We start from the raw sequence: 16,256 nt of genomic DNA, 5'->3' as shown, positions 1-16,256 counted from the left end.
ACTAGATATACCATGACCTGGATCCATGAGACCAACTACTACTAGATATCCCATGACCTGGATCCATGAGACCAACTACTACTAGATATCCCATGACCTGGGTCCATGAGACCAACTACTACTAGATATACCATGACCTGGATCCATGAGACCAACTACTACAGGATACACCATGACCTGGGTCCATGAGACCAACTACTACAGGATACACCATGACCTGGATCCATGAGACCAACTACTACTAGATATACCATGACCTGGATCCATGAGACCAACAACTACTACAGGATACACCATGACCTGGATCCATGAGACCAACTACTACAGGATACACCATGACCTGGATCCATGAGACCAACTACTACAGGATACACCATGACCTGGATCCATGAGACCAACTACTACTAGATACACCATGACCTGGGTCCATGAGACCAACTACTACTAGATACACCATGACCTGGGTCCATGAGACCAACTACTACTAGATACACCATGACCTGGGTCCATGAGACCAACTACTACTAGATACACCATGACCTGGGTCCATGAGACCAACTACTACTAGATACACCATGACCTGGATCCATGAGACCAACTACTACAGGATACACCATGACCTGGGTCCATGAGACCAACTACTACAGGATACACCATGACCTGGGTCCATGAGACCAACTACTACTAGATCTACCATGACCTGGATACATGAGACCAACTACTACTAGATCCACCATGACCTGGATCCATGAGACCAACTACTACTAGATACACCATGACCTGGATCCATGAGACCAACTACTACTAGATACACCATGACCTGGATCCATGAGACCAACTACTACTAGATACACCATGACCTGGGTCCATGAGACCAACTACTACTAGATACACCATGACCTGGATCCATGAGACCAACTACTACTAGATACACCATGACCTGGGTCCATGAGATCAACTACTACTAGATACACCATGACCTGGATCCATGAGACCAACTACTACTAGATACACCATGACCTGGATCCATGAGACCAACTACTACTAGATACACCATGACCTGGATCCATGAGACCAACTACTACTAGATACACCATGACCTGGGTCCATGAGACCAACTACTACAGGATACACCATGACCTGGGTCCATGAGACCAACTACTACTAGATATCCCATGACCTGGATCCATGAGACCAACTACTACTAGATATCCCATGACCTGGATCCATGAGACCAACTACTACTAGATACACCATGACCTGGATCCATGAGACCAACTACTACTAGATACACCATGACCTGGATCCATGAGACCAACTACTACTAGATATCCCATGACCTGGATCCATGAGACCAACTACTACTAGATACACCATGACTTGGATCCATGAGACCAACTACTACAGGATACACCATGACCTGGGTCCATGAGACCAACTACTACTAGATACACCATGACCTGGATCCATGAGACCAACTACTACTAGATACACCATGACCTGGATCCATGAGACCAACTACTACTAGATACACCATGACCTGGATCCATGAGACCAACTACTACTAGATACACCATGACCTGGATCCATGAGACCAACTACTACTAGATATACCATGACCTGGGTCCATGAGACCAACTACTACTAGATATACCATGACCTGGATCCATGAGACCAACTACTACTAGATATCCCATGACCTGGATCCATGAGACCAACTACTACTAGATATCCCATGACCTGGGTCCATGAGACCAACTACTACTAGATATACCATGACCTGGATCCATGAGACCAACTACTACAGGATACACCATGACCTGGGTCCATGAGACCAACTACTACAGGATACACCATGACCTGGGTCCATGAGACCAACTACTACAGGATACACCATGACCTGGATCCATGAGACCAACTACTACTAGATATACCATGACCTGGATCCATGAGACCAACAACTACTACAGGATACACCATGACCTGGATCCATGAGACCAACTACTACAGGATACACCATGACCTGGATCCATGAGACCAACTACTACTAGATACACCATGACCTGGATCCATGAGACCAACTACTACAGGATACACCATGACCTGGATCCATGAGACCAACTACTACAGGATACACCATGACCTGGATCCATGAGACCAACTACTACTAGATACACCATGACCTGGGTCCATGAGACCAACTACTACTAGATACACCATGACCTGGGTCCATGAGACCAACTACTACTAGATACACCATGACCTGGGTCCATGAGACCAACTACTACTAGATACACCATGACCTGGATCCATGAGACCAACTACTACTAGATACACCATGATCTGGATCCATGAGACCAACTACTACAGGATACACCATGACCTGGGTCCATGAGACCAACTACTACTAGATCTACCATGACCTGGATACATGAGACCAACTACTACTAGATCCACCATGACCTGGATCCATGAGACCAACTACTACTAGATACACCATGACCTGGGTCCATGAGACCAACTACTACAGGATACACCATGACCTGGGTCCATGAGACCAACTACTACAGGATACACCATGACCTGGGTCCATGAGACCAACTACTACAGGATACACCATGACCTGGGTCCATGAGACCAACTACTACAGGATACACCATGACCTGGGTCCATGAGACCAACTACTACTAGATACACCATGACCTGGGTCCATGAGACCAACTACTACTAGATACACCATGACCTGGATCCATGAGACCAACTACTACAGGATACACCATGACCTGGGTCCATGAGACCAACTACTACAGGATACACCATGACCTGGGTCCATGAGACCAACTACTACTAGATCTACCATGACCTGGATACATGAGACCAACTACTACTAGATCCACCATGACCTGGATCCATGAGACCAACTACTACTAGATACACCATGACCTGGGTCCATGAGACCAACTACTACAGGATACACCATGACCTGGGTCCATGAGACCAACTACTACAGGATACACCATGACCTGGGTCCATGAGACCCAACTACTACAGGATACACCATGACCTGGGTCCATGAGACCAACTACTACAGGATACACCATGACCTGGATCCATGAGACCAACTACTAGATACACCATGACCTGGATCCATGAGACCAACTACTAGATATCCCATGACCTGGATCCATGAGACCAACTACTACTAGATATACCATGACCTGGGTCCATGAGACCAACTACTACTAGATACACCATGACCTGGATCCATGAGACCAACTACTACTAGATACACCATGACCTGGATCCATGAGACCAACTACTACAGGATACACCATGACCTGGATCCATGAGACCAACTACTACTAGATACACCATGACCTGGATCCATGAGACCAACTACTACAGGATACACCATGACCTGGGTCCATGAGACCAACTACTACTAGATACACCATGACCTGGATCCATGAGACCAACTACTACTAGATCTACCATGACCTGGATACATGAGACCAACTACTACTGGCGGAGGGAAGGGCGGTGTACACTGGGGGGGGCGTTGTACACTGGGGGGGGGGGCGTTGTACACTGGGGGGGGGGTGTTGTACACTGGGGGGGGCGTTGTACACTGGGGGGGGCGTTGTACACTGGGGGGGGGGGCAATGTACACTGGGGGGGGCGTTGTACACTGGGGGGGGGCGTTGTACACTGGGGGGGAGGCGGTGTACACTGGGGGGGGGGTGTTGTACACTGGGGGGGGCGTTGTACACTGGGGGGGCGTTGTACACTGGGGGGGCGTTGTACACTGGGGGGGGGGGCAATGTACACTGGGGGGGGCGTTGTACACTGGGGGGGGGCGTTGTACACTGGGGGGGGGGGCGTTGTACACTGGGGGGGGGGGGCGTTGTACACTGGGGGGGGGTGTTGTACACTGGGGGGGGGCGGTGTACAGTGGGGGGGAAGGTCGGTGAACGGGCCTGTCCTCCTATACAATCCCATGGCACACGCCTCTCACCATCTCCACAAGCCTCCGCAGGAGGAACCTCTTCCGAATCCTCGCAGATCGGGGGAAGTTGAGTTCGTAGCAGAGAGTCCGGAGCGAAGGCAAAATAATAGATATCTGGGAAGCAGGAAGAGGGGATGAAGAGTCCAATCATGTGACACGACACCCAGCACACAAATCATACGTGTACTACTTACCTCTGTATGACAGATTGCCGGGGTATGACACCTCCTTCTGCCCCGCATCACCATTGGCTTTTTTCATTAATGGAGCTGAGATATGGACATGAGGTAAGCAGAACATGAGATGCCGACACTCACCAACCACATACGTGACCTGAAGACGCCGACACTCACCAACCACATACGTGACCTGAAGACGCCGACACTCACCAACCACATACGTGACCTGAAGACGCCGACACTCACCAACCACATACGTGACCTGAAGACGCCGACACTCACCAACCACATACGTGACCTGAAGACGCCGACACTCACCAACCACATACGTGACCTGAAGACGCCGACACTCACCAACCACATACGTGACCTGAAGACGCCGACACTCACCAACCACATACGTGACCTGAAGACGCCGACACTCACCAACCACATACGTGACCTGAAGACGCCGACACTCACCAACCACATACGTGACCTGAAGACGCCGACACTCACCAACCACATACGTGACCTGAAGACACCGACACTCACCAACCACATACGTGACCTGAAGACGCCGACACTCACCAACCACATACGTGACCTGAAGACGCCGACACTCACCAACCACATACGTGACCTGAAGACACCGACACTCACCAACCACATACGTGACCTGGAAGACGCCGACACTCACCAACCACATATGTGACCTGAAGACACCGACACTCACCAACCACATACGTGACCTGAAGACGCCGACACTCACCAACCACATACGTGACCTGAAGACGCCGACACTCACCAACCACATACGTGACCTGAAGACGCCGACACTCATCAACCACATACGTGACCTGAAGACGCTGAGACTCACCATCCACATACATGACCTGAAGACGCTGAGACTCACCAACCACATACGTGACCTGAAGACGTTGACACTCACCAACCACATACGTGACCTGAAGACGCCGACACTCACCAACCACATACGTGACCTGAAGACGCCGACACTCACCAACCACATACATGAGACACACCCACCACATACACTGAAGGAAATGTGTATTTGCTCCCCCCTGATGCTGAATTTTCGCCCCTCACACAGAAACGATCGGTCTAACAATGGAATGTTCGCCCCTCACACAGAAACGATCGGTCTAACAATGGAATGTTCGCCCCTCACACAGAAACGATCGGTCTAACAATGGAATGTTCGCCCCTCACACAGAAATGATCGGTTCTAACAATGGAATGTTCGCCCCTCACACAGAAATGATCGTCTAACAATGGAATGTTCGCCCCTCACACAGAAATGATTGGTCTAACAATGGAATGTTCGCCCCTCACACAGAAATGATCGGTCTAACAATGGAATGTTCCCCTCACACAGAAACGATCGGTTTAACAATGGAATGTTCGCCCCTCACACAGAAACGATCGGTCTAACAATGGAATGTTCGCCCCTCACACAGAAATGATCGGTCTAACAATGGAATGTTCCCCCTCACACAGAAACGATCGGTCTAACAATGGAATGTTCTCCCCTCACACAGAAACGATCGGTCTAACAATGGAACGTTCGCCCCTCACACAGAAACGATCGGTCTAACAATGGAATGTTCGCCCCTCACACAGAAACGATCGGTCTAACAATGGAATGTTCGCCCCTCACACAGAAACGATCGGTCTAACAATGGAATGTTCGCCCCTCACACAGAAATGATCGGTCTAACAATGGAATGTTCCCCCTCACACAGAAACGATCGGTCTAACAATGGAACGTTCGCCCCTCACACAGAAATGATCGGTCTAACAATGGAACGTTCGCCCCTCACACAGAAACGATCGGTCTAACAATGGAACGTTCGCCCTCACACAGAAACGATCGGTCTAACAATGGAACGTTTGCCCCTCACACAGAAACGATCGGTCTAACAATGGAACGTTCGCCCCTCACACAGAAACGATCGGTCTAACAATGGAACGTTCGCCCCTCACACAGAAACGATCGGTCTAACAATGGAATGTTCGCCCCTCACACAGAAACGATCGGTCTAACAATGGAATGTTCGCCCCTCACACAGAAATGATCGGTCTAACAATGGAACGTTCGCCCCTCACACAGAAATGATCGGTCTAACAATGGAACGTTCGCCCCTCACACAGAAATGATCGGTCTAACAATGGAATGTTCGCCCCTCACACAGAAACGATCGGTCTAACAATGGAATGTTCCCCCTCACACAGAAACGATCGGTCTAACAATGGAACGTTCGCCCCTCACACAGAAATGATCGGTCGAACAATGGAACGTTCGCCCCTCACACAGAAATGATCGGTCTAACAATGGAACGTTTGCCCTCACACAGAAACGATCGGTCTAACAATGGAACGTTCGCCCCTCACACAGAAACGATCGGTCTAACAATGGAACGTTCGCCCCTCACAGAAACGATCGGTTTAACAATGGAACGTTCGCCCCTCACACAGAAACGATCGGTCTAACAATGGAACGTTCGCCCCTCACACAGAAATGATCGGTCTAACAATGGAATGTTCCCCCTCACACAGAAACGATCGGTCTAACAATGGAACGTTCGCCCCTCACACAGAAATGATCGGTCTAACAATGGAACGTTCGCCCCTCACACAGAATGATCGGTCTAACAATGGAACGTTCGCCCCTCACACAGAAAATGATCGGTCTAAACAATGGAACGTTCCCCCCTCACACAGAAACGATCGGTCTAACAATGGAACGTTTGCCCCTCACACAGAAACGATCGGTCTAACAATGGAACGTTCGCCCCTCACACAGAAACGATCGGTCTAACAATGGAACGTTCGCCCCTCACAGAAACGATCGGTCTAACAATGGAATGTTCGCCCCTCACACAGAAACGATCGGTCTAACAATGGAATGTTCGCCCCTCACACAGAAATGATCGGTCTAACAATGGAATGTTCCCCCTCACACAGAAACGATCGGTCTAACAATGGAATGTTCGCCCCTCACACAGAAATGATCGGTCTAACAATGGAACGTTCGCCCCTCACACAGAAATGATCGGTCTAACAATGGAACGTTCGCCCCTCACACAGAAAGGATCGGTCTAACAATGGAACGTTCGCCCCTCACACAGAAACGATCGGTCTAACAATGGAATGTTCGCCCCTCACACAGAAACGATCGGTCTAACAGTGGAATGTTCGCCCCTCACACAGAAAGGATCGGTCTAACAATGGAACGTTCGCCCCTCACACAGAAAGGATCGGTCTAACAATGGAACGTTCGCCCCTCACACAGAAACGATCGGTCTAACAATGGAATGTTCGCCCCTCACACAGAAACGATCGGTCTAACAGTGGAATGTTCGCCCCTCACACAGAAACGATCGGTCTAACAATGAAATGTTCGCCCCTCACACAGAAACGATCGGTCTAACAATGGAATGTTCGCCCCTCACACAGAAATGATCGGTCTAACAATGGAATGTTCCCCCTCATTGTTAGACCGATCGTTTCTGTGTGAGGGGTGAACATTCCATTGTTAGACCGATCATTTCTGTGTGAGGGGCGAACATTCCATTGTTAGACTGATCATTTCTGTGTGAGGGGCGAACATTCCATTGTTAGACCGATCGTTTCTGTGTGGGGGGCGAACATTCCATTGTTAGACCGATCGTTTCTGTGTGAGGGGCGAACATTCCATTGTTAGACCGATCGTTTCTGTGTGAGGGGTGAACATTCAGCATCAGGGGGAGCAAATACGCATTTCCTGCACTGTACATACATGACCTGAAGACGCCAACACTCACCACATACATGAGACACACCCACCACATACATGAGACACACCCACCACATACATACATGACCTGAAGGCGCCGACACTCACCACATACATGAGACACACCCACCACATACATGAGACACAGTCACCACATACATGAGACACACCCACCACATACATGAGACACAGTCACCACATACATGAGACACACCCACCACATACATGAGACACACCCACCACATACATGAGACACACCCACCACATACATGAGACACAGTCACCACATACATGAGACACACCCACCACATACATGAGACACAGTCACCACATACATGAGACACACCCACCACATACATGAGACACACCCACCACATACATGAGACACAGTCACCACATACATGAGACACACCCACCACATACATGAGACACACCCACCACATACATGAGACACACCCACCACATACATGAGACACAGTCACCACATACATGAGACACACCCACCACATACATGAGACACACCCACCACATACATACATGACCAGGTGACGCCGACACTCACCAGACTGAGAGCGCCCCAGCGCCCGGGTTCGGGCCAGCCTTCTCTCTCGGCACCACAGGTTGACGTCTCTGTAGGAGTAGATCTTGAGGAGCAGGATGGTGTAGACGCTCAACGCAAAGGTGGCCCCCACTGCAAGTAGAAAAAACACTGAGTGGGAGTGGTCTGTAACTGGTCAGGTGACAGGGGAGGGGTTTATATTTACCTGGAGTCATGGAGGTAACGGTGAACACAACCAGTACCGGGACACAGAGGATACAGGTGAGGATGATGGTGTAGAGGAAGAGACCCATTCCCTCCGACAATCGACCCTGAGAGAGAGAAGAGACCAATCCAGAGAGGAGCCCATGAATGCCAGGACCCCGCCCCCCAATATCAGCTCACCAACTGCCAAGAGATCCTTACTATCAGCTCACCAACTGCCAAGAGATCCTTACTATCAGCTCACCAACTACCAAGAGATCCTTACTATCAGCTCACCAACTGCCAAGAGATCCTTACTATCAGCTCACCAACTACCAAGAGATCCTTACTATCAGCTCACCAACTGCCAAGAGATCCTTACTATCAGCTCACCAACTGCCAAGAGATCCTTACTATCAGCTCACCAACTGCCAAGAGATCCCAACTCTGATCTTGCCCTCCCCTGGGAGACCCCAACTCTGATCTTGCCCTCCCCTGGGAGACCCCAACTATGATCTTGCCCTCCCCTGGGAGACCCCAACTCTGATCTTGCCCTCCCCTGGGAGACCCCAACTCTGATCTTGCCCTCCCCTGGGAGACCCCAACTCTGATCTTGCCCTCCCCTGGGAGACCCCAACTCTGATCTTGCCCTCCCCTGGGAGACCCCAACTCTGATCTTGCCCTCCCCTGGGAGACCCCAACTCTGATCTTGCCCTCCCCTGCGAGACCCCAACTCTGATCTTGCCCTCCCCTGGGAGACCCCAAGTATCAGCTCCACTCCAGGTGGGATGTGTCGCCTCCTATCCAGGACTGGTGACAGGTAGACCACTCCCCTCTACAATCGGTGTGGGGGAGGGGCGGCCTTTCCCGGGAATCATGTTAGAGATGATCTTTCCTTTCTCCTATTATAATGGGCACAGCAGGTGGTCTCGTCGCCCAGCATGTACCACAGTTCTGGGTGGAGTGCCCCTTTAATCTGCCCACCAGTGGATGTGACCCCCTCCCCCAACATGTACTTACAGATGCCAGTCTCCTCTCCAGGTGCAGAGACCCCAAATAAAGACATTGGAGGCTGAAAGAGAGAAAAAGACAACGATGGCCGACAACCAACCAGATCCCGCCCCTCCCCCCCCCCCCGGGTGATGGACATCACAGGGCAGCATGCAGGCTCTACACCCCAGGGGGTCATACATGTTCTGGGGTCTTCCTACAGGAACAGCCCGCCCACCGGAAGGCAGTGCTCTCCTAGGTGGTGGGGGCTTAGAAGAGACCCCCAGTGTCATCGCCAACAGTCCGGGATCATGTGACATGGTGCAATGTGTATGGAGACCCCGTACATCCTTCTTCCAGGGGCCACCAGAGCCGGACACCCCACTAATGTCCCTGCTAGTCCCAGGCAGGGGCCACTAAAACCAGGCACCCCATCAGGGACCCCTCGTCTCCAGGCAGGGGCCACTGGAACAGGACACCCCATCAGGACCCCTCGTCTCCAGGCAGGGGCCACTGGAACAGGACACCCCATCAGGACCCCTCGTCTCCAGGCAGGGGCCACTGGAACAGACACCCCATCAGGACCCCTCGTCTCCAGGCAGGGGCCACTGGAACAGGACACCCCATGAGGACCCTCGTCTCCAGGCAGGGCCACTAGAAAGGACACCCCATCAGGACCCCTAGTCTCCAGGCCAGGGCCACTAAAACCAGACACCCCATCAGGACCCCTCGTCTCCAGGCCAGGGCCACTAAAACCAGACACCCCATCAGGACCCCTCGTCTCCAGGCCAGGGCCACTAAAACCAGACACCCCATCAGGACCCCTCGTCTCCAGGCCAGGGCCACTAAAACCAGACAACCCCATCAGGACCCCTCGTCTCCAGGCCAGGGCCACTAAAACCAGACACCCCATCAGGACCCCTCGTCTCCAGGCAACAGCCACATACCCCACTGGCTCCAAACGATGGTCAGTGGAACACAACAACCCACTATGACCCTTCATCTCCAGGCAGGGGCCACTAGAGCAGGACACCCCATTATGACCCTTCTCCAGGCAGGGGCCACTAGAGCAGGACACCCCATTATGACCCTTCTCCAGGCAGTGGCCCCTAGAGTCACACCCCCTCCTATGACCCTTCTCCAGGCAGGGGACACTATACCTGGACACCACACTATGACCCTTCTCCAGTCAGGGGCCACTGTACCTTGACACCCCACCATGACCCTTCCCCAGTCAGGGGCCACTGTACCTGGACACCCCACCATGACCCTTCATCTTCAGGCAGGGCCACTAGAACAGGACACCTCACTATGACCCCTCTCTCCAGGCAAGGGCCACTATACCTGGACACCCCACTATGACCCTAGGCTCCAGGTAATGGCCCCTAGAGTCCACTCTCTCCTATGACCCTTCATCTGCAGGCAGGGGCCCCCAGAGTCACGCCCCCTCATCTCCAGTCAGGGGCCACTATACCTAAACACCCCACTATGACCCTTCTCCAGGCAGGGGCCACTGTACCTGGACACCCCACCATGACCCTTCACCTTCAGGCAGGGGCCACTAGAACAGGACACCTCACTATGACCCCTCTTCTCCAGGCAAGGGGCCACTATACCTGGACACCCCACTATGACCCTAGGCTCCAGGTAATGGCCCCTAGAGTCACACTCCCTCCTATGACCCTTCATCTGCAGGCATGGGCCCCTAGAGTCACGACTCCTCATCTCCAGGCAGGGGCCCCTAGAATCACGCCCCCTCCTATGAGCCCTGTGTAAAAGTCATTGTGCCCCATGTGGTACCCCAGGCACTCATACGTCCCGTATACAAGGAGGGTCTGTGCTGCCCATAACATCCAATCAAATACTTCCGTTTGCTGTTCACCGATTGGCTGTCATGGTTCCTCATATTGTAGAGACTCACCCAGCACCAGGCACAGCGAGGGCCAGCTATAGGGGTCCTTCAGAAAGAGGGAGACCACCTGGATGGGGTCCACCAGTATGCCGTACCTGGGAGAGAAGACACATGTATTGGGTTCCCATGAGCCTCGGCAGCCAATCAGATGTCTGCAGACAGCGGGAGGGGGGCTGGGCCGGCAGGTAGGTCACGGGGTCAAAGTCAGACCATCCACCTTCATGACACATCAGGAAGTCACATGACAGCGAGCCGGAGCTCCCACCACCCTCCCCCGCAGAACTCACCATCCAGGGAGGAGCTTCCATGGAGCTACGGGCTCCTCCTGCTGTTGACTGGCCCCGCCCTGTCACATGGGAGGAAGGGGAGGGACTTCCATGCTGGCCCATCACCAGGAAGTACCGGAATTTCCCTTTCATGACGGTAGGAGAGTGCTGTGGGGGAGGGGCCAAGTATTGGACACATGCTGCGGGGGAGGGGCTTGTATTGGACACGTGATGCGGGGGGAGGGGCATGTATTGGACACGTGCTGCGGGGGAGGGGCATGTATTGGACACGTGCTGCGGGGGAGGGGCATGTATTGGACACGTGCTGCGGGGGAGGGGCCGAGTAATGGACACGTGCTGCGGGGGAGGGGCCGAGTAATGGACGCGTGCTGCGGGGGAGGGGCCGAGTGTTGGACGCGTGCTGCGGGGGAGGGGCCGAGTGTTGGACGCGTGCTGCGGGGGAGGGGCCGAGTGTTGGACGCGTGCTGCGGGGGAGGGGCCGAGTGTTGGACGCGTGCTGCGGGGGAGGGGCCGAGTGTTGGACGCGTGCTGCGGGGGAGGGGCCGAGTGTTGGACGCGTGCTGCGGGGGAGGGGCCGAGTGTTGGACGCGTGCTGCGGGGGAGGGGCCGAGTGTTGGACGCGTGCTGCGGGGGAGGGGCCGAGTGTTGGACGCGTGCTGCGGGGGAGGGGCCGAGTGTTGGACGCGTGCTGCGGGGGAGGGGCCGAGTGTTGGACGCGTGCTGCGGGGGAGGGGCCGAGTGTTGGACGCGTGCTGCGGGGGAGGGGCCGAGTGTTGGACGCGTGCTGCGGGGGAGGGGCCGAGTGTTGGACGCGTGCTGCGGGGGAGGGGCCGAGTGTTGGACGCGTGCTGCGGGGGAGGGGCCGAGTATTGGACGCGTGCTGCGGGGGAGGGGCCGAGTATTGGACGCGTGCTGCGGGGGAGGGGCCGAGTATTGGACGCGTGCTGCGGGGGAGGGGCCGAGTATTGGACACGTGCTGCGGGGGAGGGGCCGAGTATTGGACACGTGCTGCGGGGGAGGGGCCGAGTATTGGACACGTGCTGCGGGGGAGGGGCCGAGTATTGGACACGTGCTGCGGGGGAGGGGCCGAGTATTGGACACGTGCTGCGGGGGAGGGGCCGAGTATTGGACACGTGCTGCGGGGGAGGGGCCGAGTATTGGACATGTGCAGAATTTGATTCGCTAATAATTCTGTTCCGTTAAATTCATTTTGTTTTCAAATTGGATTGGACTGAATAGAGGGGCGGAGCCGGGATGTTCCCTCCTTTCTTCTCTATTCTATTCTGTGTTCCGATTCCAATTTTGGATGAAATTTCATTTCTTAGTTTGGATTGGTTTACATTCGTTACCATGGAGATGTCATGTGACCGAATCCGAGGGAACGATCCGAGCTCCGCCCATTCTAGACGTCTGACCTTAGAGCTCCGCCCATTCTAGACCTCTGACCTTAGAGCTCCGCCCATTCTAGACCTCTGTGTGCCCCTCTGATGTGCCATCCCCCGCCCAATGGGAGGCCGTCCTATTGGCTGGTGGTAGGAGGGGAGCCGGCGGGGTTTAGTCAGTCCAGGAGACTCCAGAGAGGCGCAGACAGGAGGTTCATGTGTGATGCGGGTTCAACACTGCATGTTCTCCCTGTGCCTGTGTGGGTTTCCTCCGGATATTCTGGTTTCCTCCCACACTCCAAACACATGCTGATAGGTTAATTGGCTCCTGTCTACATTGTCCCCAGTATGTGTGTATGATGGGAGTTAGGGGCCCTCGTACGCTCCTCAGGGGCGGGGCCTGATGGGAATGTACAGCACATTGATGGCGATAGAGAAGGACCGGAAATAACACTGGGAGCGGCCATGACCCAAATATGGGGGGAGAGCTGGGAATGCTGCGTGCCTGGCTGCCATCCTCCATGACTGGACCCAAGGAACTCCGACCTACAATCCAGGACAGCCAGGAAACCGGGCTCCTCGGGGGAGGGGAACCAATGTGAGAGCCAGGGACCCGCACTTCCTGGGCAGTTCAGGTGTCTGCAGAGCTTCCAGCCAATCAGGGGACATCTGAGCACCGTATACAGTGAAGCACACAGCTCACCGACCGCAGCACTCCTCGACTCACTGTCCGCCCGCCCGCAGCACTCCCCGACTCACTGTCCGCCCGCCCGCAGCACTCCCCGACTCACTGTCCGCCCGCCCGCAGCACTCCCCGACTCACTGCCCGCCCGCAGCACACCCCGACTCACTGTCCGCCCGCCCGCAGCACTCCTCAACTCACTGTCCGTCCGCCCGCAGCACTCCCAGACTCACTGTCCGCCCGCCCGCAGCACTCCTCGACTCACTGTCCGCCCGCCCGCAGCACTCCCAGACTCACTGTCCGCCCGCCCCCCCGCAGCACTCCCCGACTCACTGCCCGCCCGCAGCACACCCCGACTCACTGTCCGCCCGCCCGCAGCACTCCTCAACTCACTGTCCGTCCGCCCGCAGCACTCCTCGACTCACTGTCCGCCCGCCCGCAGCACTCCCAGACTCACTGTCCGCCCGCCCGCCCGCCCGCAGCACTCCCCGACTCACTGTCCGCCCGCTCGCAGCACTCCTCGACTCACTGTCCGCCCGCCCGCAGCACTCCACGACTCACTGTCCGCCCGCCCGCCCGCAGCACTCCCCGACTCACTGTCCGCCCGCTCGCAGCACTCCTCGACTCACTGTCCGCCCGCCCGCAGCACTCCCCGACTCACTGCCCGCCCGCAGCACTCCTCAACTCACTGTCCGTCCGCCCGCAGCACTCCCAGACTCACTGTCCGCCCGCCCGCAGCACTCCTCGACTCACTGTCCGCCCGCCCGCAGCACTCCCAGACTCACTGTCCGCCCGCCCCCCCCGCAGCACTCCCCGACTCACTGCCCGCCCGCAGCACACCCCGACTCACTGTCCGCCCGCCCGCAGCACTCCTCAACTCACTGTCCGTCCGCCCGCAGCACTCCTCGACTCACTGTCCGCCCGCCCGCAGCACTCCCAGACTCACTGTCCGCCCGCCCGCCCGCCCGCAGCACTCCCCGACTCACTGTCCGCCCGCTCGCAGCACTCCTCGACTCACTGTCCGCCCGCCCGCAGCACTCCACGACTCACTGTCCGCCCGCCCGCCCGCAGCACTCCCCGACTCACTGTCCGCCCGCTCGCAGCACTCCTCGACTCACTGTCCGCCCGCCCGCAGCACTCCCCGACTCACTGCCCGCCCGCAGCACTCCTCGACTCACTGTCCGCCCGCCCGCAGCACTCCCCGACTCACTGCCCGCCCGCAGCACTCCTCGACTCACTGTCCGCCCGCCCGCAGCACACCCCGACTCACTGTCCGCCCGCCCGCAGCACTCCTCAACTCACTGTCCGCCCGCCCGCAGCACTCCTCAACTCACTGTCCGCCCGCCCGCAGCACTCCTCAACTCACTGTCCGTCCGCCCGCAGCACTCCTCAACTCACTGTCCGCCCGCCCGCAGCACTCCCAGACTCACTGTCCGCCCGCCCGCCCGCAGCACTCCCCGACTCACTGTCCGCCCGCCCGCCCGCAGCACTCCCCGACTCACTGTCCGCCCGCCCGCAGCACTCCCAGACTCACTGTCCGCCCGCCCGCCCGCAGCACTCCCCGACTCACTGTCCGCCCGCCCGCAGCACTCCCAGACTCACTTACTTTATGATGTTCTCCAGGAAGAGCCGAGCATTTCCCAGAACCTGGAATAGAAAACACAGAAATCATCAGGAAGAACCCGGAAACATCCATCAACCCCACCCATCCCCCACCACTCATCCCCCACCACCCATCCCCCACCACCCATCCCCCACCTACCATCCCCCACCACCCATCCCCCACCTACCATCCCCCACCACTCATCCCCCACCACCCATCCCCCACCACCCATCCCCCACCACCCATCCCCCACCTACCATCCCCCACCACTCATCCCCCACCACCCATCCCCCACCACCCATCCTCCACCTACCATCCCCCACCACCCATCCTCCACCTACCATCCTCCACCTACCATCCCCCACCACCCATCCCCCACCTTCCATCCCCCACCTACCATCCCCCATCTACCATCCCCCACCACCCATCCCCCACCACTCATCCTCCACCTACCATCCCCCACCACCCATCCTCCACCTACCATCCCCCATCTACCATCCCCCACCACCCATCCCCCACCACCCATCCTCCACCTACCATCCCCCATCTACCATCCCCCACCGCCCACCACTCATCCTCCACCTACCATCCCCCACCACCCATCCTCCACCTACCATCCTCCACCTACCATCCCCCACCACTCATCCCCCATCTACCATCCCCCACCGCCCACCACTCATCCCCCATCTACCATC

The 16,256-nt window shown here is 55.8% G+C and overlaps 1 protein-coding gene across 1 annotated transcript in view; it reads right to left on the bottom strand.

Moving 5' to 3' along the window:
- The window catches only part of DGAT1 (diacylglycerol O-acyltransferase 1), a 38,438-nt gene extending 22,833 nt beyond the window's left edge, over window positions 1-15,605 (bottom strand). Inside the window, 8 exon segments of the mRNA XM_089668135.1 lie at window positions 4,016-4,093; window positions 4,095-4,120; window positions 4,201-4,275; window positions 8,526-8,654; window positions 8,728-8,833; window positions 9,726-9,777; window positions 11,617-11,702; window positions 15,565-15,605. Of these exon segments, the coding sequence (XP_089524261.1) occupies window positions 4,016-4,093; window positions 4,095-4,120; window positions 4,201-4,275; window positions 8,526-8,654; window positions 8,728-8,815 (396 nt within the window). The 5' untranslated portion in view covers window positions 8,816-8,833; window positions 9,726-9,777; window positions 11,617-11,702; window positions 15,565-15,605.
- Window positions 15,606-16,256: the final 651 nt, after the last annotated feature.

The sequence above is a fragment of the Staurois parvus genome, unplaced genomic scaffold, assembly GCF_062004578.1.
Source record: "Staurois parvus isolate SC_StPar_1 unplaced genomic scaffold, SC_StPar_1.0 ptg003887l, whole genome shotgun sequence".
In the NCBI taxonomy this organism is placed as follows: domain Eukaryota; kingdom Metazoa; phylum Chordata; class Amphibia; order Anura; family Ranidae; genus Staurois; species Staurois parvus.
The sequence above is the reverse complement of the archived record's forward strand: the minus strand, read 5'-3'. Positions and strand labels throughout refer to the sequence as shown.